Raw genomic sequence first — 25,381 nt, 5'->3', positions numbered from 1 at the left:
TATGGGGTGAGCACATCCTTCATTCAAACCACTGTGTGTTCCACTGGGATAAAGTACTATTCTCACTGGCCTGCACCCACTGGTCTGCAGGGCTGCCTACACATACTGGTCCTGCACTCACTGCTTAGTTTTAATCTCTTGTTCCACTCCACAGGGCTGAGCTATCTTACTTTTTTTTAATGTTTTGTATTTTAGAACAGTCAGACAACACCCAACCTATTTGCATTTTGTAGAGAGATGTTATGGAAAACACATTAAAACAACTCAAATCTGAACTCTCATGTTTCCTTTGTCCATGCAAAAATAAGTAAGCCAGGCTAGATTTGATCATACTCCTCTTTATTCAGTAGTAAGTTAGATGTATAAGTCCCAAAAGGAAATAAGTCCCAAACTACATAGAAAAAACCTGCAGTAGCTGGACTACTCTCATGTGACATGGAAACTTTGTAGCCTTTTATAATACATATTTACAAAGACATCTTGGAAAGTACACTCTTTGAGAGTTAACCTTAAGTAAGTCATGTTTACTTTATTTGTAAGAGTTACCCTATAACCAGCATAGCATGTGGTAGAGGTATAAATGCAGGACAGTGCCAGATCAGGGATGGCATCGGCCTTAATGCAGGGTAGCAAATTGGCCTCCCAACATTGGTTGGTATTTTAAAAAACCCAGACACTATTTTAGGTGCAGTGATTATTATTTCATTGTGAAAATTTAAAAATGATGGTAAGGGCCTGGTTATGCAGATTGACCTGTGGGTCAGTGAAGTTACAGTTAGCAACTTGTGCTCTAATGCAAGACTGGACATGGAGCAGTCTGCTCTGCCACTGTACCACAGGCATAGGCTTCCCTTCCCATGTCGACAACCCCATCGCTGCTACTTCCCGTAGGGGCCTTGAGGCTTGGTGGTTCTTGGCCCCTGTCGCTCTACTGGCCTGCACCCTCTAATCCAAGCTTCTCTAAGGAGTAGCTCACAAGCGAGTGGTAGCTCTCCAGCTATCCATAAGTAGCTCTACTGCATGCAACCCTACTGAAACCTATTAGGAACCTTTGCTTGGTTGCATTCATATATGTATACCAACATTTTAATATGTATATCCAAGATGTAAATGTAAATGTATGTATTTTCAGAACTCATAAACGAATCTTTGGACCAAAATTAGTTGAATTTCCAAAATATATTTACAGCAATTTGAATGATAAGTTGCAGCTATGTTGTTTGTTATGTATTACCCACGTAGAGGCATTGACAACACCTTCTTTTGCACAAGCACAGGCAAGAGTACCTGATGAACTGAGATGATCACTGCTAGTAATCTTGCAAATGGCGCCCACTAATGTAATCTCTTTTATGGTCATTATTACAACACCAATAATTATAGTAATAATTGCTTGTGATGATTTGCACTAAACCTAAATAGATTTTATTACAGAAAAGGTTGGAGACCCTAGTCCCTGGCTCTGAACTGCCAGCACATCTGCTTCATGGAGTGGACTCCTCTTCCATTGGCTCTTCACTCCTGTTTGTGGCGTAGACAGAGTGGGATGGGGGCGAGAGAGGGGTGGAGCAGACCTTTTTTTGGGGCGGCGGAGGTGAGCAAGTTGTTTGTCGACTACCAGCCCCCCACCCCATTCTTACCTTAACTGGACGGCAAACTCAGAGAGTTCCCTTGGCAGCAATAGGTCTGGCTACGCCACTGACTCCTACCACTGCTTTGCAGGAGTAGGACAGCCCTATTACCTCTTAACATTTCAAAAAGAATGTCATTGCAAACAAACTGTAGCCGTAAATACTGCTTAGGCAGACAGTGGTTAACTACTGGCAGACTGAGAGTTTGTGGTAATAATATATGCCTTTTTGTGAACATAAATAATATGCACATACATGTTAACACAAACCATGCTAGACAGTAGGAGAGAAGCACTCACGGCCGTCATGGCTAAATACTTATAAGGTCCCAAAAGCAAGACCTGTTGCCTATGCCAATGCTTTTTTTTATAGCATGCACAAAATGGAAAAGTAATAGCAACTCTTTTTAGGCAGCCAACTTTGTTATCAACCTATGCACTTTGTGAATTCAGTAAATGTTTACGGTGTTGTGATTCTTTGGCTTTCAACTCTGTTTTTGACTTTTCGATCTTAAACTGCATTTTATATTTTATTGTAGTACATATTTGTAACTAAATTTTTGTGTAATGACAGTATGAATGTTATAGATCCATTAAGCTCGGGGAGGCTGACTAGTATTTACTCCAAGGCCTAACATAAAGGCCATCATGTCATGCTGGCTAGATAATTATTATATGCTCATTAACTGCTGTTACTGCACATATTACAATGAAGCGCTTTGTGATAAATATTAGCTGGTCAAATCCGACGATATTTATCTGGTGAAAATGTCAGAATTTACTGACACCTGCAGATTTTGGTGCGGTATGAACAAAACCCAGCACATTATTCCTGAAAAAAGGATAAATGGGTGGTATTTATTGCACTCAATACATTTTGACTCAGTTGAATAGAAATTACCAGGTGTGAGCCTTTCGTAATGAGGGCCAAAGAGTGTCAATAATTAACATATTCTAACAATTTGAGAAGAAATATTTCACATTAAGGCAGCTCGCTCATTTCCCACACAAACTGCTTTTATGGCATACTGGGTGCACAGTAGATTAATGGGCGGAAGGAACGGGTACACTACATAAGGGACTTATTCTTGTAGAAGACCATGGCTATGGAGCGTGCCGTCATTATGCAGTGACCCTGCACATAGTCCCTGTGGCCTCAGACTAAAGATCTTGGCTTCTTACACCTCTGATACACACTCATCTTTTGTTATTTTCCTTTAGTCTAACAGCGGGTTGACTGCAGCCGCGGCCTGTGCAGGTAATAGCGTTGGAGCGGTGGGGCCGGGTGGGGGCGAGGAAAAATTAATTATTTATTTAATTTTCCCTCGTGGTAGACTGTCGAATCCCCCAACCCGGCCCCACCGCTTTTACTTGCAGGGGCCGGTCCTGGTTGACTGAACATCAATTTGTCTGTGTTACTGTACGGTTGAGCTCAAGGCTGGCCTGAAACGCAGAACGTACCCGTGCAAAACATACAATATCTGCCCTGTGACAGAGCGAGGCAAGAGTATGTCTAACTCCTTTTTATTGAGATTTGGGAGGGCTTGTACCAACCTCAAGAAATCTTTGAAAACAGTGAAAGGGACCAAAATGTGTATTTAAAGAAACCCTTTTCATAAAAAGTGCTAAAAAGATGAGTGACAGAATGCATCAGGAGTGACTAAAACCCACCAATGACACAAAAGGCACTTTCATTCATAAGCCGGACTGTTGGCATTGCTAAACAATGTTTATTTTAAACCGGCACTTCTTCTATTGGGTGTATGTGAATGATCTTATCGTTGAGTTATGGGAAAAAATACTTTGGCCTAAGCCCCCACCAGAGGCCAAAAAATGAGTGCAGGCTGGGCTAGCACAGTGGTAGGTAGATGGTCTACATAAGCAATTCCCATTCCATTAACATCATACATGGAATCGAAATGCATCTTCATTTACGTAGTGTTGACGTATGCAAAGCAGGAGCACAACACTACTAGAAGAATTTCAGCCATTTTGTAAAAGAAAAACTTATTTTTTTGGGAATGACTGCTCTACACCTTCAGGTTTGACGATTTGGGGAAATACTGACTCACCGGCTTGGAATAACACCTGCTGCTTTTAGGGCACAACTATTTATTATAGCGGCGAATAAAGTAGTTAATTGTTCAGTGCACTGAAATGGGAATTTAAAATGAGTTATTCATGTTATTCACTGCAGCAAGGGGTGCAGAACTGCGTTACAACCCTTTATACGGGTTTAAAGCATATGATAGGAAAAACCTTTGTTCAGCTTCTAAACAGATCATTTGACCAATGTTTAATTTGTAAAAAAAATAAGCACCAGGTCTCCTGTCGGGATGCCACTGCAGCTTGTATCACACATTGCCCGTGCTATGCTGCCAATAATAGTATTATTATTATTATCTCTAAATTAGCCAGACAGCGCTACCGTGTGGCTACTGTGTTGACAATGAAGTGCCAGTGCCAATCACCGGAAACCACCGTCTCAAATGAAGCACTGCCTTTGACACAGTACTTCAGAATACATTTAATAAACTGTACAATTCCAGAGCATTTTTCATTTGTTGCTCCTTCTATTCTGAATTCTATGTCAGGACTGGAGGCGAGAATTATGCTGTACTTTGGGGCCCATTGGGGAAAGGGAGGGGGGGGGAAGGAAAGCACCGACCCGAGACTCAATGTAGGTGTGATAAAGGCCGCTTTATTGGAAGCAGGTGCATCCTATACAATAACATCCTTGGCCTGCGCCGCACAATCTAAACCTCATAAATATTTAATTTCCTGACTCACCCCCACCCCCTCCCCTAACTGATTCCCACAATCCACAAACAGTAACAATTAGCATAACGTCAATTTGCCTCTCCACCTGGCTAAATACTTTCTTGTGCTTGACCTACCCCCCCGATAATCCAAACAGTTCTCCTACTCTTCCCCCATATATTAGGAAGAACCGCCCCTACATGCAGAATGCACCCCACACCTGCTCCAGCGACATGCGAAACCCCCCACCCAATCATAAAACCCCCTTGCACCAGCCTCCAACAAAACATCGCCCAAAATCCCCCGGCAACCCCAAACTCCCCAGAAAAAGGACTCCCCCGAAAAGGGAAATACCTGCCCTTGGGCCCCCCCCCCTTTAACATGACCCAGGGAGGGTGGGAGGGGAAAAATTGTCCATCCGCCACCCCCGCCCGCCGGCCGAGACACCACACTTAAAATGGTGTCTCTGCCGCGTGCCCGGCTGGCTAACAAACCCAGCCCAAAAGGAGCCCAACCAAGCCCCCCCCCAGCCCAAAAGCTACTAGAACACCTAAAAACCCGTCCCCGGGCGGCGCCAGCTCCACCCCCCCCCCCCTTTCCCCGGCCCCAAATTCCCCCGGGCGGGGCAGGCCTCCCTTTGGTCGGCCGCCCCCCCCCAGGACCCCCATTGGGGAAAGGGAGGGGGGGGGAGGAAAGCACCGACCCGAGACTCAATGTAGGTGTGATAAAGGCCGCTTTATTGGAAGCAGGTGCATCCTATACAATAACATCCTTGGCCTGCGCCGCACAATCTAAACCTCATAAATATGTAATTTCCTGACTCACCCCCACCCCTAACTGATTCCCACAATCCACAAACAGTAACAATTAGCATAACGTCAATTTGCCTCTCCACCTGGCTAAATACTTTCTTGTGCTTGACCTACCCCCCCGATAATCCAAACAGTTCTCCTACTCTTCCCCCATATATTAGGAAGAACCGCCACTCGAGGGACGTGCTAACGGTCCTCGACCCCCCCTAGGACTCCCCATCGCTTAAACCCGGGACGTGCCGCATGAACCAGCCGGCAGGACCACACCCCTAACCATATGGCGTGCCGCGGACCCCCTTTCGAACACAGTACTGTCAGGTCAATGCCTTCGTACCGCCGGCAGGTCCTCCCCCCTAACCATAGGGCCATGTCCTCCGTCCCAATGTATAGGGCCATGCCCTCCGTCACCACGTATAGGGCCATGCCCTCCGTCACCACGTACAGGGCCATGCCCTCCGTCACCAATGTATAGGGCCATGCCCTCCGTCACCAATGTATAGGGCCATGCCCTCCGTCACCAGCGTATAGGGCCATGCCCTCCGTCACCAACGTAGAGGGCCATGCCCTCCATTCCTAATTCATAGGGCCATGCCCTCGTCACCAATGCATAGGGCCATGCCCTGTCACCAATGCATAGGGCCATGCCCTGTCACCAACGCATAGGGCCATGCCCTTGTCACCAATGCCTAGGGCCATGCCCTCCGTCACCAATGCATAGGGCCCTGCCCTCTGTAACTAAATGTATAGGGCCATGCCCTCCATCACTAAATGTATAGGGCCATGCCCTCAGTCAACGTCACCCCCGGGGCGTGCTTCCAGGTCGCGGAATCGAGCTCCCTACGAAGTATGACCGCACTGAAACCGGGGCCGTGCCCTCTCTCTGGCGCCCAGGGCCCCCCCCCCTGTCAACACAAGGCCTGGGAAGCCGCCCAGCGCCTGCAGGCAGTCCGCCGAAACCGGCCGTCCTACCAGAGAGAAGCCCTCCGGATGGTGCGTCCCACACCGGGGCCCGTCCGCCAGGAAAAAAACCCTGCCGCAGTGCCCCCAACACCCCCGTCACCTACCATACCCCGCTGCCCCCCACATGGCTGCGTCACCATTCCGCGTCAGACCCCACCGCGCGTTGCGACCCCCCTGTCCTCCGGCGGGCGTGCTCCCTGACCATGGAGTCGAGCTCACTACGGAGAATGACCACACCGACATGGGACCGTGCGTCCTCTCTGGCGCCCAGGGAGAAGTCCTCCACACAGTGTGTCACCCCCCAGAGCCTGTCTACCAGGAAAAAGCCCACTACAAAGAACGTACCTCTCACCCACGCACAACCCCCAAACGCCCTTGATATGCCCGCGGCCTAACCGAGACGCTTTCCCTGTTCACGCCTAACGCCCGTACCGTCCGCTCAAACCCCCCCAAACCTGCACCTAGGCCGACACCCCAAAAGTAGTCAGCACCTAAAAAACGCCCCATGTTCACCATAACGGCAAGAAAGGATAGAGTACGCTCTGCCAAAACCCCCCGACCCTGCGAGACGGGTAGACTCCACCCTCTTCAGAACCCCAGGTCACCGACAAAGCTGCACCGGAGCCCGAATGAGGCCCGAACGACTCCCCTATAAATGCCCCCCGTGTCCCTACATACAACTCCAGTCCCCCCCAGACCTTCACCCAGGCCGCCCCAAGCAACGTGTAGTCCTCCAAGACTCCATAGCCCTCCCAGACACTCTAGAGAAACCTACCCCTGCACTTGGCTCCCCCGTATAAATATCAATAGGTGCTCAGCTCAACCGGTATTTTGCTGCTACTGGTATTGGCTCCACTTATAGTATACCAGTAACATCACACCTACAACAAGCCATGACTATTGGCTTTGTCAAAGGTTGTTAGTTGGATAATATAAATATCCACATGCATACATAACCCATGGCTTCGTTGTCATACTAATGAAAATGCTTTGGTTCTTGTGCGAGTGGTTGTGGCGTAATGGCTAGAGAGCTACCAACTTTGGAGCTCAGGAAGCAGGTCGGAGTCTCAGCATCAGCGCAAGGTACAGTGTTCCTGAGCAATTCAATTAATCGCCAGAGCCTACCATAATTAAATAAATATGTCTTTGTTGATGCCCAGGGAAGGCACTTCGAGTTCCACCCTACATAACTGCAAGCAAATAAAAGTGACGTCAAAACAGTGTACTGCTGCAGGGGTAAGATTTCTTTCCATTCAGAGAGCGAGGCCGAAAGTGCCGAGCCCGACAGGGACCCGTCTCGGTACCTGCTTTGGGCTTGCGCGTGATTTAACTGTGCGTGACCGCGGCGAAACGCAGAAATCACAGGGACTCGGCAGAAAACACAGCCCGCTGTCAGGGCCGAAACACAGACATGGCGTGGCCACCCCACTTTTGCACCCTTGCGGCCCGCCCATAATGTCAGAGACGATAACAGCGCTAAAAACACTAGCACACTGGTAATGGGGTATAGCTTCCATATGGACCACAATCGACGGATTCAATTCTATAATAAACGCGTCCTCAGATTTTTTATTTTTTATTTATTTCTTTATTTCTTTATGTTTTATTTATTTTGATTTCTACATCTCTGCCCTAATCCTTCTGCGTGTTGCCATGGATTATACACCGACCTGAAGCAGTGGTAAGTGCAGTGTTAGCGATCCGAAAAGCCACATGCTGGAAGGAAGCAATAATCCGGCCCCTTCTGCAATTCCACAACTGTTGGTTGTATCTGCCTTTCAAATGCTTGGGCTGTGCTCAGAAAGGAAAGCGCTCGTCGTTTAGTCTACAGAAGGTGCACAGAGAAATGGAATAAAACTGAGTTTTCAATATCCTGAACTGTTCGGTCGTGCTGTACTGCCGCCTTTTTTCTGCCAAGGTAACTCAGATCGTATACGCAACCGTCGACCTGAAATGCGGTCGAGCCGGGTGAAAAAGTCTTTAACAAAAAGACTATTTCCGTGAAGAAAAGGTTCCTCGGAGGCATGTATCAGTACGCCTCAACTACACCTCGCAGGCGATGCATAGCCGGAGTCGTGGTTAATCTTTCAACGAGCCCCCCGGCAGGCCTCGTCAGGACAGTGGCGCGCGCCATGCTAGGCTGTGACCGTGCCCAAGAGCGCGAAACGTGTGCCCGTGGCAGCGGAGCGCCGCTCTTCTACCTCTGGCACGTGGCCGGCACACCCCGCACCCACAGAGCGGGCTGACAGCCCAGCGGCACTTCACGCACTGCCACCTATTTGCCCACCATGTGCTGTAGGAATCTGTACATGCGCTGTAGTAACGCACATGTCAGCAAACCCTCCCCCCCCCCCCCGTGTCACGGGTGGCAAACCTCCCCCCGTAACGCCCATTCCTCCCATCTCTTCCCGCCCCCATCCCCCTACACCACCCAGAAGTCCATACCCCCCGCGTACACTCCTAAAATTTTCCACCCCCCCAAGAAGTATTTATTTATGTATTAATTTACTTATGCCTTTCTATATAGCCGGACTCCACCCGAAGGCGCCAGAGCGCCTCACACAGGAACAGAAATGAAACATAATGAGAAACCTTACAAAAGAACACATTACACAGCATACGTCACGTTACATAAGGTAATAGTGACAATTGTGAGCAAACAAAATACCTGAGGCAGTAAATATTGTGAGCAACCAAAAGTCCATGAGGTAGGAAAGATAACAGTGACAATTGTGAGCAAACAAAATACACAAGGTAGTAAAATTTTCGAGCAACCAAAATTACATGAGGTAGTAAAAGTGCCGAAGAGGAAAAGGACAAGCGTGGAGTTACAAGAGAAAACAAAGTATAATTTTAGGCATAATACTGCAATAAGTGCTAGACACTCAGGCACAAGAACAAGCGTCTCTACTCCCTCACAACAGGAACAGAAATGAAACATAATGAGAAACCGTACAAAAGAACATATTACACAGCATACGTCACGTCACATAAGGTAATAGTGACAATTGTGAGCAAACAAAATACATGAGGCAGTAAATATTGTGAGCAACAAAAAGTCCATGAGGTAGTAAAGAGAACAGCGACAATTGTGAGCAAACAAAATACACGAGGTAGTAAAATTTCCGAGCAACCAAAATTACAGGAGGTAGTAAAAAGTGCCCAAGAAGAAAAAGTGACAAGCATGCAGCTAGACACTCAGGCACCAGAACAAGCGTCTCTACTCCCCTGCCCCCAAAACGAAAACCCCGGCGGCCGTAGGGACCCTTCGGGTAGGGGCAGCTGGGACTCACCTAGTCCGCACCAGGCAGAGCCGGCCCATCCACTCGGCCGCGTGGAGCCGCATGCTGCTCTCCGGAGCTCCACCTACATCCAGCGATGTGTCCAGCATACCTCCTGCCTCGGCCAACGTCCCATTGTATCTCCACACAATCAGTAAGTCCTCCTTCCGCAGATTTGAGAAAAAATTGTCCATCCGAAAAATTGTCCATCCGCCACCCCCGCCCGCCGGCCGAGACACCACACTTAAAATGGTGTCTCTGCCGCGTGCCCGGCCGGCTAACAAACCCAGCCCAAAAGGAGCCCAACCAAGCCCCGCCCCCAGCCCAAAAGCTACTAGAACACCTAAAAACCCGTCCCCGGGCGGCGCCAGCTCCACCCCCCCCCCTTTCCCCGGCCCCAAATTCCCCCGGGCGGGGGGGCAGGCCTCCCTTTGGTCGGCCGCCCCCCCCAGGCCCCCATTGTCGTTGTTAACATGCCTGCTGATAGTAAAAAGTGAACAAAGACTTCATTTCCCATAAAACCGGGGAAGAAGTCAACTATAAAATATTGTCCAATCAACTGTGTCAGAGACCCTCATGAGAGTCCTTTGTTTCTGTTGCTGCCTCCTCCTTCTTCGCTGCTCCTGCAGCCGAGATAAGTGCCTCCGGCCCACCTCTATATTGTTATTTGGCGTTGTCTTGCGTGTGTTATGCTTAATTGCCATCTGTATTGTTACTGAGAGTTCATTCTTTTACAGCGCGGACGCAGAAACGCTTGTCGCACCTCCGCGGGCCGCTTCATCAGCTGATTGCATGCTTCGGTGCTGGGGGCTAATGCGGTGTGCTCCTTCAACCACCAGAGGGCACCGCGGTGTGTACACACATCGCTTCTCGTCTTCCGAGCCGGCGTGCTAAACCCCAGAGGCTTATCAGAGGCAGCGCGGCCGCCTTGAGTTCCTTAATAGTTTTTAACAGTTTGCCCCATAAGCCACGAGCTCTACACTCCTAGTTGGTGTTCTACCCTTTGGAAATCAGCCTAGGCTTAAATAGTAACCCTTGCAACACACATTGGTGCTAGTGGTGTCCTGCAAGCTCAGCCCTGTCTTTGGCTCCTTGGGCTTGCTCATTCTTGGCTGGGAGATCTCCACCTCAATAATATACCCTCTTACTGTGCCTGGAAGACCCATGTCATACATTACTACCCTTGGTCAATCCCAGTACGATACTAGTCAAAATGAGTGACACAGAAGAGACCTATACAGAAGAGGAAGAGGTTACCTACCTCCCCATAGATGACCACTTTTGCGAGGTGATGGACACCTCTGTATTAAACGCAGTTACTCAGGCGGTGGCTTCCCTGGAGCAGAAACTAATGCAGTATGCTGAGAGCTGCTTCAAATCCCTCCCAGGGTGATAAGACACCCTTGGGCCCTCCTCCTGTTACCTCCAAGGACGCCTGACCAACTTGCGCTTACCCTTAAGCACAACAGCAAATCTTCCCTAGGCATCAATCTAGATGCTTTTGACTACCTAAAGAGAGCCTTCATGGCCCAACCCCTGGCAGTAGGTACCCCCCGAGCAGGGACCCTCTGGACTACAGTCCGCAGGCAAAATCTCCTTTACCCACCCGTTCAGTCCTCCTCCCTGGAATGACTCACCCTTGGGCTCCGATGCAGAGCAGGAGACTGGGTCCCTTCCACGGCATCACTAGCCCACCTTACCTAGTGGAAACACCTCAGTAGGCTATGAACCCAAGGGACCTCAGATATGTTAGACCCTGACCAACTCCTCCTTCCCTGGTCGGCAGAATGGGTCCCAGGGGCAAGATTGCCTCCTATGTTGCAGGAAGGCTGAGCAAGGCTCTAGGTAAGGAGGTCCACAACTGCCTTCTGGAGGAGTGCCCCCGCCAGCCTCTGTTTGAAAAGGTGGTGCTGACCCCGGACATAGACGACCTCATGGCCACCTTTCTGGAAAAGTACATTTGTGGACCCAAAGAAGGACATTGATAGATCCAGGCAGTCTTGCCAGGACATGCTTCTTGATCTTGCTGTGCCACTAACCCGTATTTTGGATGTGGGTGAGGGCGCAAAAGCGTCCGGACCCTGATCTCCCCACAGATATTGTTTGTGTAGGCCCAGAGGGCCATTATCTTGTTGGGGAACTCAAACTTTACCATCTTGACTGAGAGGCAGCGCTCGCTCCTCATAATAATTGATACCAAACTGGAGGATCTTGCCACCTTGGAAGCTGAGCCCATAGCACTAGATGGCTTGTTTGGCGACCTGTGTATTCAGTAACTTGGTAAATTCATAGCAACATATAATTCGCTAGATGAGGCCCAAGTGTCAATCAAACACATCTTTACGCCCCAGGGTTTCTCCAGGGCTTGTCGAGGCAGGGGGCGCTTGGCTGGCCGCTCACAACCACCAGCAGAGGCTACACCAATAGAAGAGGATAGTACCGGGATGCATCCAAATTCGGCAACTTCTATCCCACCGGAGGATACCCTGAAACCGGGTCTCAAGGGGTGGCCATAGAGGCGGTGGCAACAATGGCTCCGCTCAAGCTGAGTGTTCATCTGTTCCCTCAGCAGCGCATTGAGGGCAGGCTGCGGGGGTTTGATCGCAACTGGGTGGCTCTCGCCTCCCGACTTTTGGGTACTCCAAACCATGCAGGGGTTTCATATATAATTTTGTGTCTCTCCTTCCCAAAGGGAACCTCCCTCTGCTGAACTTCTCCGAAGCAGGCACCAAGTTGGTAGATGCTGAGGTATTAGTGTTACTCCACAAAGGTGCCATCGTGCAGACATCTCCTCATCCTGCAGGTTTCCTCAGCAACCTGTTTCTAGCGGACAAAAGGCATGGCAGGCAACAGTGGGTCATCAACCAGGAGGATTTCAATGAGTGGCTGGTTTTCCGCCACTTCAGTCTGGAGGGTATCCACCTCCTGAGGGATCACCTTCAACTTAATGATTGGGTTGTAAGTCTGGACCACAAGGAAGCTTATTTGATTATTCAAAATGTTCCCCCGCACCTCTGTTTCCTCCAGTGGTTGGGCCCGACTTTCGAGCTCACCATTCTCTTCTTCGCCCTGTTTTCTGCCCTGTGGTGTTTTACCAAGGTCATGCACCCGGTGGTGGAATTCCGAAGACTTCAGGGCGTCCGCCTTATCGTCTACCTAGACCATCTTCTTCTGATGAACCAGTGTTCCCGGACCCTCTCTATGCATCTGCAAATGGAAGTTGATCTCTCGTAATCCCTCTGCTAACATTGTGTTCCTCTGTAGACTGAAGAAGAAACCCTTGTAATTTGTGCTAAGCTTTGGGTACTGTTTACAAAGTTGCAAGTACAGTTTTCATGGCATATGTGTATACCCCTTCAGGATCAGATTGGTCAAAGCACGGCTGAAGATGATGTTTCTCGTGTTCTGTCGCAGGAAGAAAGAGGAGGCAGCAAAAGAGAATAGGACTATTGTGGGGTCTCTGACAATTGATTTGACATCATTTTATTGGTGACTTCTTACCAAGTTTTGTGGTAAATTAAGTCTGTGTCAATGTTAACATGGCTGCTGATAATAAAAAGTAAATAAAGTACTGCATAATCCTCACCTCTATATAGAACTGAAACTTTCCATTACGATAAATAGCAAATTTTCCATTCAACTTCCTTAATAATGGTTATTGCTCCCGACCTTCACAACAAAGATTTCAGAGAATCTCGAAGAGTCTCCCCCAATGTTTAGAACGACTTATGGAAATAGAAAATATGAAAGTTTCATTACAAAAGCAACAAGCAAATAACTTGCTTAGATATCAACTAAGTAGGTTTGTGGTCAAAGAAGACAGTTACCTTTTCTAATTCTATATAAACAGGGCAATGGCTTTGGATGCTAATAGACTTACAATTACAACAAGTCCAATCTCAGGCAAAATTACTGGCTGGGTTGGATTTAGGCAATGAAAGTAGGGCTCACCCTTCCTGCATTAAGGAGTCGGATGCAGATCATGTGCAAGATCAGGCCCTACTAAGGGTCAAATGAAAGTCCCACACTCTTCTGCTTTGGCCGTGTTCAATTGGCCGCAGCCAGTTGCAGACGACTGACATCCCTGCGACGCAGAATTAATCAAAATCTGCATTTTATCGGAAACCAAGGACCTCCCACGGGAGTGATGCTTAACATTAAACATACAATTATTCATGGGACTGCTCAGAATTTGCCTTTGCCTTGCAAATCAGTTTAGGAAAAGAAGCCATGATCAATAAGTTCCAATACACAAGGGAATCAAAGAACAAAAAAGCAGGATGATGGCTTTGAAAAGCCTACCTTTGTTGAAAAATGTGCATGTTGCACATGGCTAGCTTCTGCTGAACGTGATCAGAGGGTTCCTGATTGAAGTGGATTAAACCGTGAGCGGGATTGTGGAATCGAGGCTAATTGACGAAGGACAATATGCTCCAATAATTTTGAAAGGGGCGCCGAGAACTATCTGGGTTAATAATGGGAGGTTTGCTGAGGACATGAGTAGGGTGGTTTGCTGTATAGGAATGACGGGAAAGTGCCAGAAGAAGCAAGCTAATATCTAAAAGAATTGAAGAGCAGTGCATCGGCATGGAATAATGCAAAGTGCCCAGGCTTTTAGCAGTCATGGAGCAACAGGATTGCTCTCAGATGCTGTAGAGTGGACATTAACTCATTCAGGCTCATTGGAATGCTGCAGAGATTGGACTTAGCATTAAATTAGAGGAACATAGCCGACTCCTCCAAAAACTGGATAACCTTTATTATGGCAGACACTTAATATATAACTTAATATAAAACATCCCCGCGCATACTCTCCACCTCAAAATATTATTGATATGTTTGCTCTCTTTCTCTGTACTGATATTTGCAGTTTCTCATTCTCCCTTACTAGCGCAGGTAATGTTTGCTGCTGCCATCACTCACTTTTTGCTAACTGTTAAAAATCGGTGCTATCACTCACTCTCGTGCTCAGGGAGGTAATACTATATAACCATACTCGCCAATTAATGCTGTTTTTTTTCTTACTCGGATACGTAATGCTAGGCACACTTGACTGGCCTTTTTCTTAGTAATAGTTTAATCTCCTGCTGTTAGACCATGTACCTACTTATTTGAGCTCTGCAATTTTAATGTACTGTATTCCCCTGTTTTTTACTAATTCATAAGTGCCTTTTTAAATTTGTATACTTTTATGATGTTTTTTTATGAACAATCGAATAAAGTTTAAGAACTGAATTGATGAATGTGTGATTCCGTTCCATACATAAAACGTAAGGGCTTGGCCATGGGCCAAAAGTAGGCTTTTTATTGACTGACACCAATGAGGGAAAAGGCCACTTTTATAATGAAATCTAATTTGACTTGAAAAGTGTGTGATTTCAATCTTTGGGTCTTAAAGAATACCTTCTATGGCAAGGATCTTTTTAGTTTTGGAATTTCATGGAGCATATCGCTGTCAATTTTACAAATTAATAGAAACTTGAAGTAAGCATTACATTGTTGTGGAACATCTCGAGATAAATAACGTGTACTGGTGTTAAATATGAGATAATGGAAATGAAAAGGCAAGATGATGTAAAGTGTGCTAACTACCAGTTTCAATTATATGCCATGTTGCTGTTGACCAATGCCAGGAAAGGCAAAGTAGAGCATTTGCTTTGACAGGGCAGGTCCCTTTGAAGTTAATTCATTTCCTGCACCCATCCCAACTGGTCTTCCTGCCAGGGGAAGAAAACTCCTCCCTACTTCATAACCATTGTCTCTGCTCTGGGAGAAGTTATCTCATGCCTAATTCTGACCACATACAGGCTGGGCAGTTGCTGGAGAGCCTCCAGCAGCTTCAGGGAGGGTAAAGGTAACTTTCTAAAAATTAAATGTCTCATATAATAATTAAAATTCAGACTTTATCATTAGATTGGATTTCTATTAAATATAAAACAAGTCTTTGAATGGAGTCTGCAGCTGTTATAGAATGAAGTGTATAATCCATACTTTGACTTTTTCAATCTACCAGTTATAACCTGGCCAATGACAACGTCGTTTTGAACCTACTCACTGGAGAACATGCCTTTCCAATGTCACACATGTCCCACTCTTCAGTATTATGCACTCTGCATTGTAGGCAGTAAGTTGTGCTTTTGTGTGTCTAATTTATTATTTAACATCATATTTTCTTACCAGCCAAAAAGGTGATTATAATATGTCTGGTTAGCAGGATTGAAGCTGCTGCTGACAGGCTACACCCAAGAGTAGTTCTGAAGCCATCTTTTCACTCCACTATGGTGGGTGGCACAAAAGGTGCTGCAGTCCTGAAGTGGCATTTAATTTTCCTTACCATTGCTACACCATATACTTTGGCCTTATATGAAAGTTAAATGTGCCAGTCATGTTTTAAGTCCTTTGTGACATGTTTTAAGTGTCAGAGCACACACTGGATAGTGATGCCCCAGTGTTAGATTTTAAGATTAGTCAGAAAGAAATTCCCTTTGGGCAGATAAACTCTAGTACATAGGTACTCACAGACATACAGAGAAACTACTAAACAACCCACATATCGCACGGAAGCAATGTAAACAGGTGAAAGTTACTATACATGTGAAAACACTCTAAAAATAATTCAATTTCTTAAAACAATTTATTAAAGATACATTACATCAGGTAAAAACTGAAGATTGGGAAACACATAAAGACGGTACAATAATCAATAAAAACAACATTCAAATAAAAAAGGAGTGTTCAGGGTGAAAGGATAAAAATCAAACAGAAAGCATTAGTTTTGAATTTCTCCTTGATTTATATTCCCAACTTTACTCCTTGGGCGTCGACGCGTTTCGGCGGTGCTTTCAATTTACTCCGCCTTCATCAGGACAGTTTATAAATAATGTTTCCCAAATAATTTCTCGAACGAGATATAAGTCTAGAGATATCTTATAAGGGGTGTTCAGCCTCCTTATCATCAGGTAGAGATATTCGTCCAGCGAATAATTTTCTCTCTATATATTTAGACACTATTAAAACTTAGTTGCTTTAGGCGTAAATACGTCGATGTAAATACATGATGATCTCCAGCAAAATAACTAGGAGAAACAATAAGAATGCTAGTCCGTTAGCACGCAGTAATTAATTGCTTCTATTCCGGCTTCCACATCTTATTCGTGCATCTTTACAAGACGGTCTTTACATAGATTCTGTGATTTGCGTTCAAGGATCCCCACTATACGGCGAATTCTCTTTTTGCAAACCCTTAAGCGTCTCGGATCCGGACGTTCTGCGTGCTTCTCTCCGTCTTCCCGGCTAGCCGGGAAGACGGAGAGAAGCACGCAGAACGTCCTAGTTATTTTGCTGGAGATCATCATGTATTTACATCGATCATCATGTATTTACATCGACGTATTTACGCCTAAAGCAACTAAGTTTTAATAGTGTCTAAATATATATAGAGAAAATTATTCGCTGGACGAATATCTCTACCTGATGATAAGGAGGCTGAACACCCCTTATAAGATATCTCTAGACTTATATCTCGTTCGAGAAATTATTTGGGAAACATTATTTATAAACTGTCCTGATGAAGGCGGAGTAAATTGAAAGCACCGCCGAAACGCGTCGACGCCCAAGGAGTAAAGTTGGGAATATAAATCAAGGAGAAATTCAAAACTAATGCTTTCTGTTTGATTTTTATCCTTTCACCCTGAACACTCCTTTTTTATTTGAATGTTGTTTTTATTGATTATTGTACCGTCTTTATGTGTTTCCCAATCTTCAGTTTTTACCTGATGTAATGTATCTTTAATAAATTGTTTTAAGAAATTTAATTATTTTTAGAGTGTTTTCACATGTATAGTAACTTTCACCTGTTTACATTGCTTCCGTGCGATATGTGGGTTGTTTAGTAGTTTCTCTGTATGTCTGTGAGTACCTATGTACTAGTGTTTATCTGCCCAAAGGGAATTTCTTTCTGACTAACGTCAATTACGGAACCCTATCCCTTTGGTTTTGGGGTCCCTCTCTCTTTTATTAGAGTTAGATTTTAAGATTACCAGCAATTGTGTCACAATAAAAATGAAAAACTGGGGGTGGCCACCTAAAAAGGGGTAACTTTGCAATACATATATTCATCCTCTTCTCCTTTCTAATTTTTGCCCAGTGATCTAAGACACAATACAGTTACATTATTCATGAATATGTATTTTTTCTAGGATGCATGAATCGTTTATGGTATATGTAATGCTTTGTATCCATAAGATTGGAGCAGTGCATTTCCCAACACCTGATTTCCCATTATGTTTTTAGTGAATACCTATTTACATTGTCTGTTAAGTCAGGGCGTAAACTGACGTCCTTTGGTGGCTTCTTGGTGCTGGGACACTTATTCTGCAGCGAGTGTGCTATTTATATACTATAAATAATTAAAATCAAATGTCATTCAGAACTGAAAGACATCAGTTACAACACCAACTCTTTACCTAAAGGTAACAGTGGAATTGATTTTGCACATTCAAATGCCATGTCCTAATCTTTTGAGCTCACCTTGACCCTGTGAAACATGTTGGCAACCTGTCTTTTATATTAATTGGGACGTCACAGGCACTTTTCAGCAGTGCACAGATACAGGAGTAGAAAGTCCCAGTTCCTCGTATTTATTTCAAGCACTACTTCTAGGAAATGTTTCTCTTTCTAGCTGCAATCCCCCAGTCTTGCTTAAATTGGCTATAAGGTCATAATTGTTGTGTATCTGAGTTTTGAAATCTACAGGTATCTGTTTTTAAAGCAGTTGTAATGATTATGTCAAGAACTTGAGAAGCATTCTAGATGTTTGAGTATGACAAATACTTATGAATTGTGATGAGACTGTGAGCATCATCTCATACTTTTTGCAGTTTAGTCTAATCCCACTACCTCCCAGAGCTAATGTTTTCCTGCTCATGCCTTTTCTCAAAGCTCCATTATACCCATGGCATTATGTCTTTTTACCATATGACATCTAGGGGATGAGAGAGATACTCCTAAATTGAGGCTTCTGTGCATTGAAAATTCCTATGGATCCCTCAGAACTTCTTCCTCAGTTTCTTGTTCCCTAATTTGGTATCTCACTCAACCATTGTGAATCCTCTCTCACTTGCACCCTTAGGAGTACCCCGAATACATAATATGTAGAAGTACTGGCAAGTTAATCGAACTGATGCTCCTGAAGCAATCATTGGAATGCAGGCTTGTAGTCTAGCATGGGGGTGCTATAATTTGGTGAAGTGCTTTATAAATTGTAAGTGAATGGTTTTCTGAGTACTTTTCTGCTTATTTTTTCCAGGAGCGGAAACTCTGTGCTCACCCTTACATTGAGATCTACAAGGGAGCTCTGATCCAATTTGTGTGCCCACTCTCCCGCCAGAGTGATTTCTATGTGCCGGAGATGAAAGCGTTGTTGAAAAAGCTCCGCGAGGAGGAGGAGGAAGCTGGAATAGTTGGCACAGGTGAGTCAGTTGTATTTTTTTTTACTAACTATTCCTTCTAATGAACTCTAGCTCTGATCCTAACTTAATTTGAAGGTTATTGTACCCCACTTAACTTTTTCTAATGCACATGAAACTGCATCTAGCGTTTGATGGCAGTATGTCGGCGCACCTGGTATACGATAACAGTCAATGTGTACATGAGTTTGTCCTTTGGCATTTGTTGGCAGTAGCTAGGTACACAAGACTATTCTTGACAGCAATATCTTGGCATGCAAGATCACACCGACGTATGATAGCAGCGCCGGGGCATACGAGGTTACAAACAATATATGATGGCGTCCCCAGCAAATACATGTTGGCAGTGGCAGGGCATGTGAGGCTACATCTGACATACTAAGTTATCCCTTGGCACAGATGGCTATCCAAGAGATTATGATGGCTCGAGCTGGGCATACGAGAACACAGCGTGCATAGGATGACAGTACCTTGGCATAAAAAGGATCCAACTTGGCATAGTTCGTTTCATTTTGAATATCAATGAAGTTGGCAAAATGAAGCGAGAACTTTAAAATTATCGAAGGTAGTGTTTTACCACAGCTTGTTGTATCTCTTCCTCAATGTTTTTGCACATTCTTTCCACGAAAAGAGCTGATGTCTGCGTATTAGCGTTTCTGTTTAATATCCATTTCTCATCTCTTTGCATTGTTAAAAAGTACATAATAAAAATACTGGAAACAATCATAGAATTTGTCATTGCATGCTCCAACTGATCAGGAATATTACACTTAAAATAGTGTTCATGCTTTTCTGCAATTTTGCATTCATAGACTTCTATGAGGTTTTCCGAGTGTATGATTTCTTTGACTCTTTAAAGTGGATAATGTTTCCCAATCTGCCGCCTTCCGGAAAACTGGAGCCTTTTTCCGTAGCTGCATCTCCACGTGTTAACCCAAATGGGCAAGACAATTTGCCTGATAACAAGAAAATAAGTAAGGTTGGTTGATAGCTTTATTTCGATATGCCGGTATCATAAAAGCATTACAAAATATATAAAAACAGCACATCGTCAAAAGACTGTACATTTAAAAACAAAACAGATAAAAGGTAGCAATAAAATCAGTAGTACATTATATAAAGGTATATTACATAGATAAGGACAGTCTTTTTAAACGGATCAACCAAGCCCATTTTAGAAATTTGGATACAGCACAAACTACCCGAGAGGATGTATCAGATAGTAAAATCCGTAGGGCCACCAGGTGCTGGCGAGTACCCAATTGTCTGCAAAGTGGTTTCAACCAGTGGGATCTTGGACGGACGTAATCTGGACATTCAAAAAGGAAGTGGATCACAATAAGTAAGGATATGTGAGGGTCTAGCTGGGGAAGGAGGTATGTGATGACAGATGAAGCAGTTCGTGGCAGTGGTGGTTGCTGTTGAAAAGGGGGCAAGCGTTAGTGAGTAGACAGCATGCACAGGATGATGGTAACTTGACATAAAATACCTCCAACATGGCATAGCTAGTTTCAGCTTAAATATGGAGGAAGCTGGCAAAATGAATGAGAACTGAAAAATTTGTGAAGTAAGTATTTTACCACAGTTTGCTGTATTTCTTCCTCATGTCAAGTTCTTCTCACGTTCTTTCCACGAGCAGAGCCCAACAACTTTTTATTAGTGCCTATTTAGAATTTATGCTTCATATCCATTTCTCTACTCAGCATAGTATATTATTTCAATACTTCTGCTTTGCTATTTGGCATATGAGATTTTACTAGTTTGTGCGGCAGCTAAACACAGTGGCGGCTGGTAGGGAACAATGGCAAGGGGAGGTGTGGGGGGTAGAACAAATAAATAAAATAAAAAAATTAAACTTACCTGCTGGTCACCGGTCGCCAACTGCCACCTCTTCTCTGACGCAGGAACCAGGAAGCACACAGGCTCCCCTAGCCAATCACAACGCTGCCTTACAGCAGCACCGTGATTGGTCTGAGCGCCGTGGTTCGGCGCTCAGAGAGGGAGTGGTAGGTTGTGAATGTTCTCCACCCAGGCTGTGCAATACAGCTGGTGGAAAACATGCAAAGTGCGCATGTCTGGCCGGGATCAGATGGCCGGCCAAACCGTCATGCTCACTTAAGGGGCAGCAACCCTCCTCCCTCTGGGTCATGGGAGCCCAACCCCGCCCCGGCCTAACCTAACCTGGCTGCAACTGCAAGCTCAATTCTAAAAATAAAATGATAATAACGTTCCGTTATCATTTCATTTTCCCTTTGCACTGCTCTTAAAGCAGTGGGGTGACACTCCTCCGCCTTAGCGGAGGAGCCACTGCTGGATATACAGCTGAGTCTGCACGAGGAAAAAGTGCTATGTGTCCATGAAGACTTCATTGTGTGTGAAGGCCCTTAGATGACGGTGGATAAGTCATTCTTTTATATAGTGAGGTTAGTATTCCTCAACTATGGAAGAATCTGAACAACCATCTCTCTTTCCATATTGGCACACTCCTACCACGAGTCCCCCATCCACCAGACCCTATTACGCTACAAACCACTCCGTGCAGGGGCGTAACCCATGCCCCTGCAGCCCCCGTGGTGCGGGAGGGCCCTCATCCTCCAGGGGGCCCGTCAGCACCGCACTTCTGCTGGGGAGCTCTAGATTGAGTCCGGAGGGGGCCCCTTCTCGTACCCTGTAGGGGGGGCCCCTCAAGGTTCGTTACGCCACTGACTCCGTGTCCTCCGAGGTCAGACCCCAGAGGTTTCTCAAGGAATAGAGGATGGATTAAACTCCATGTTGCTTTTACACTGAGTTCTTTATCTTAATACTGCGGCAAAATATGAGTACGCCCCATTCAGCCTTACCACTAACACCCCCTTTTAATGGTAAAGAACATGACCACTAACTGCTCTATCTGTCATCATATCCCTTCCACAGCCAGACACTGACATACCCTTACTTATTTTAACCTTAGCAGACACTTATGCCCGTTTGGGTTGACATGAGTAATTGCAGCTGCAGAAAATAGCTCCCGTTTTCTGGCAAGCAGGCAGATGAAAAAAACAAATTACCCACATTAAAATAGTGTGAAAGAATCATACCCTTGCTCAGGCTTATAAAAGTCTAACACATGTTTATTGCAAAATCGACGATTTTAAAAGATAGAATGCATTTGTTAAGCATTGTTTGTAGTCTTTTATAGAAGTCGTATGCTTGTTTGAAGAAAGAGGTCCTAAAATCCCACCTAAACCCAGTGGTGGCTTCTCTGCTAAGGAGCGTCACCCGCTGCTTCAACTGCAAGCTGAATGCAAAAAATAAAATGATAATAACGTTTGTTATTATCATTTTGTTTTTCACCTAAAGTGCGCATGATGCTTTGGCCGGCCAAAGCGTCATGCACACTGTGCATGTTCTCCATCCAGGCTGCATTACTGCCTGGAGGGAGAACATGCACAGCCTGCCAGACCCTGTCTGAGCGCCGAACCACAGCGCTCAGACCAATCACAACGTTGCTAAGGCAGCATTGTGATTGGTCAGGGGATTTTGGGAGGCTGTGTGCTTCCTGCCGCGTGCAGACAGGAGGACAGAGGAAGAAGAGGCGGCAGTCGGCTGTAAAAAGATAAGTGCTTTTTTTATTTGATTATTTCCCACCTCCTCCCTCTGGCCCCCCCTTCCCTGCCCACCACCCCTGTTCGGTAGCAGCCGCTACTGCAATTCTCAGAATACCAGGATTGGCTGCAAGCATTTGCTTTCTGGTATTTCCAGTCAACTCCTTATGAGGACCTACGTGTAGTTGACATTTATGAGGTAAAAACATACCAAATGCTATTAAAAATGTAACATGAGAGCTTGAGCTTACACTACATTACTAGCAGTAGTTCGGAATAGCATGATGTTCTGGTTGGTTCAGCTATATCATTTAAGGACAAGATCAGCAATGTGCAAAACTGACAGGGAGATAGCATCTAATATATATATATATATATATATATATATATATATATATATATATATATATATATATATATATATATATATATATATATATATATATATATATGTTGTTTTTTTTAAATCAACTGTAGTTTGAGTTATTTATCAACTTCAGTTTTTTTGTGAATCATTTGCTTTTTGCAATTCGTGATGTATACTTCGTTTTCTGAAAATTCCCTTTGGTGATTCTAACACATTTGTCTGCACCTTAGCAAAAGTGAAATGCCGTGATTTTTTTCAAACAATATTTTTACTTTCAATGTTTTAGATGTTTTGCAGTGGGCCCCTCCCCTCATGGCATAACAACCATCCCCAGACTTTCTTCTGCCTTCTGGGTTTGAATAGAGAGTTGTAACTTAAACTTTCTTTGGAACACATAGCTGGGGGTTCATCTGTTCACCCCTGCTGTGTAGCATAATTATTTATAAAAATAACAGAACAGCCTCTGTTTAAGCTTCTAAATAACCACAGGGTTTTCTGGCAGCCAGTTCTTAATTTGAGTCGGTGAATGCCTCATCAGACATTTACCGGCAGAAAAATCATCACAAAGGGGGAAAGTAGAAACCTGCAAGAGTGAAGTAAAGGGTCAGGGAGTGTCTGGTAGTGGATTAAGGAGGCTTGAGGTGGATTCAAAACTGTGCAGCCTTACTCTCCAGGGTACTGACATTGAATAACACAACCTGCCGGCTTCCTAGCAGAGCTTTGGGCATCAGCACTTTTTTTTACAAATTAAGCACTGCCAACAGCATTCCACCAATCTTTATCTTGGGTTTGCCGCTACGAGTTTCATAGTCCATTTGCAAAGATACTTTGGGGCATTCCTGTCCATATGACCTCACCACCTGTTGCGAGGCTAAGCCACCCCATTCTTGATATATTTGCGCCAGACATGCTTTTTAAACGGGGCTGATTAGACCTGGTCTGTGAATTATGTCTTTCCTTTCTGATTAAAGAAAGTTTTTGAAGTTTTCAAGTGGTTAATTAACAATACGTTCAGTAAAATATTCCCAATTCCCATTTGCACCACTCTCCCATCTAATCTTTCCTCCCTACACCACTTAAGATTAATTCTATGTTCTTCTCCTAAATTACCCAGGCCATTATATATTTCCCCAGTGACAGAGAGGTGTTTGCACTGTTCCCTGTGTTCAGTATACATAGAACTGTTGGTTCCTAATGGCTTGGATATATGTAATCTAATGCCTTTATCACTTTGATCTGACAACTTGGCATCCTCGTGACTTAGCTGCACAGGGTCTCTGGCATTTTGTCCGGTGATCTCTGCACCCTCCTGTTTAATAGCCATGTCTGAACTTGTTTGTATTAACCTGGTGGTCTGTGATCTAGAGGTCTCTGTACCTTCCTTTAAGTGCCGCAGGTTAGATCAGCTGGTCTCTAGACATTACAGTGACCTGAAAATATTAGCTTGCTAGAAGTACCCATGAATCTTGTGCTCCTATTTCTTTACCAAAAAAGATTACATTATCCTTCCTGCGATTTGAAGGTCAGTTCACCCCTATTTTCCATGTCTAGTTCGTGGGCAGGGTATGCCCAGACGTGGGTCCTTTGGTCACTTTGCCACTGGATTCAAGCTAGCCTGGCTGATGAAGAGTGTTACACAGAAACCGGTCCCATGATGCTTGTTTCCGGTTCAGGGAACACCTGGCTTGGCAGGTCGGGATGGACTGTTCCCATGCGGCACAGGGTCAAGGCTGATTTGCATATAGCTGGGTCTGAACTGAGGTGGCAAAAGTGAGCTAAAGAAGGATGATGGATTCAACCAAGATCTGTGACTGGGGTGAATGTCTGAAAAGTTTCAGCACTCCGTCTATCATCTCCTTATGTTTGCTATGTTTGCCCTAAGTTGGCAGGGTAGGCCCAGACGTGGGTCCCTTGCTCACTTTACCACTGGATTCAAGCTAGCCTGGCTGATGAAGGGTGTTACCTAGAAACCAGTCCCAGGATGCTTGTTTCCGGTTCAGGGAAGACCTGGCTTGGCAGTTCGGGCTGGAGTGTTCCCATGAGGCACAGAGTCAAGGCTGATTTGCATATAGCTGGGTCTGTACTGAGATGGCGAAGTGAGCTAAAAAAGGATGATAGATTCAACCCAGATCTGTAACTGGGGGTGAGTGTCTGAAAAGATTCAGTGCTCCGTCCATCATCTCCTTGTGTTTGCTTTTTTTCCCAAATGTATCCATGGCAAAGACCATAACTCTCAAATTAAAGAAGCAAACAATGCTACTTCACCTTTTCAAAATCATAGATGAGCTCAAGCAACCATCTATTTGCAAGATGTCCACTCCCTGGCCATTCTTAGTGAGCAGCGCTCCAGCGCTTTGGTTAATAAAAAAGGGGAAAAAACTGAAGTTGAAACTGTTATCTATCCACCATGCCTTAAATGAAATAGGCAATTACAACTTCTTTTGAATACCTTAGAGTACAAAAACCCTATATTAGATACCTTTCTTAATAATTTAGACACCAAACTCATCTCCATGACCC

At 45.0% G+C, this 25,381-nt stretch overlaps 1 protein-coding gene across 2 annotated transcripts in view; it reads left to right on the top strand.

The window, feature by feature from the left end:
• TEX264 (testis expressed 264, ER-phagy receptor) overlaps window positions 1-25,381 on the top strand; it is a 943,072-nt gene that overhangs the window by 788,010 nt on the left and 129,681 nt on the right. For both annotated transcript variants that reach the window (XM_078661149.1, XM_078661148.1), the window contains one exon: window positions 18,751-18,913. In XM_078661149.1, the coding sequence (XP_078517275.1) occupies window positions 18,751-18,913 (163 nt within the window). The remainder of the gene's footprint in view (window positions 1-18,750; window positions 18,914-25,381) is intronic.

The sequence above is a fragment of the Lissotriton helveticus genome, chromosome 9 (assembly GCF_964261635.1).
Source record: "Lissotriton helveticus chromosome 9, aLisHel1.1, whole genome shotgun sequence".
Classification (NCBI taxonomy): domain Eukaryota; kingdom Metazoa; phylum Chordata; class Amphibia; order Caudata; family Salamandridae; genus Lissotriton; species Lissotriton helveticus.
Note: the sequence above shows the minus strand (reverse complement) of the source record. Positions and strands in the feature narration are given on the sequence as shown.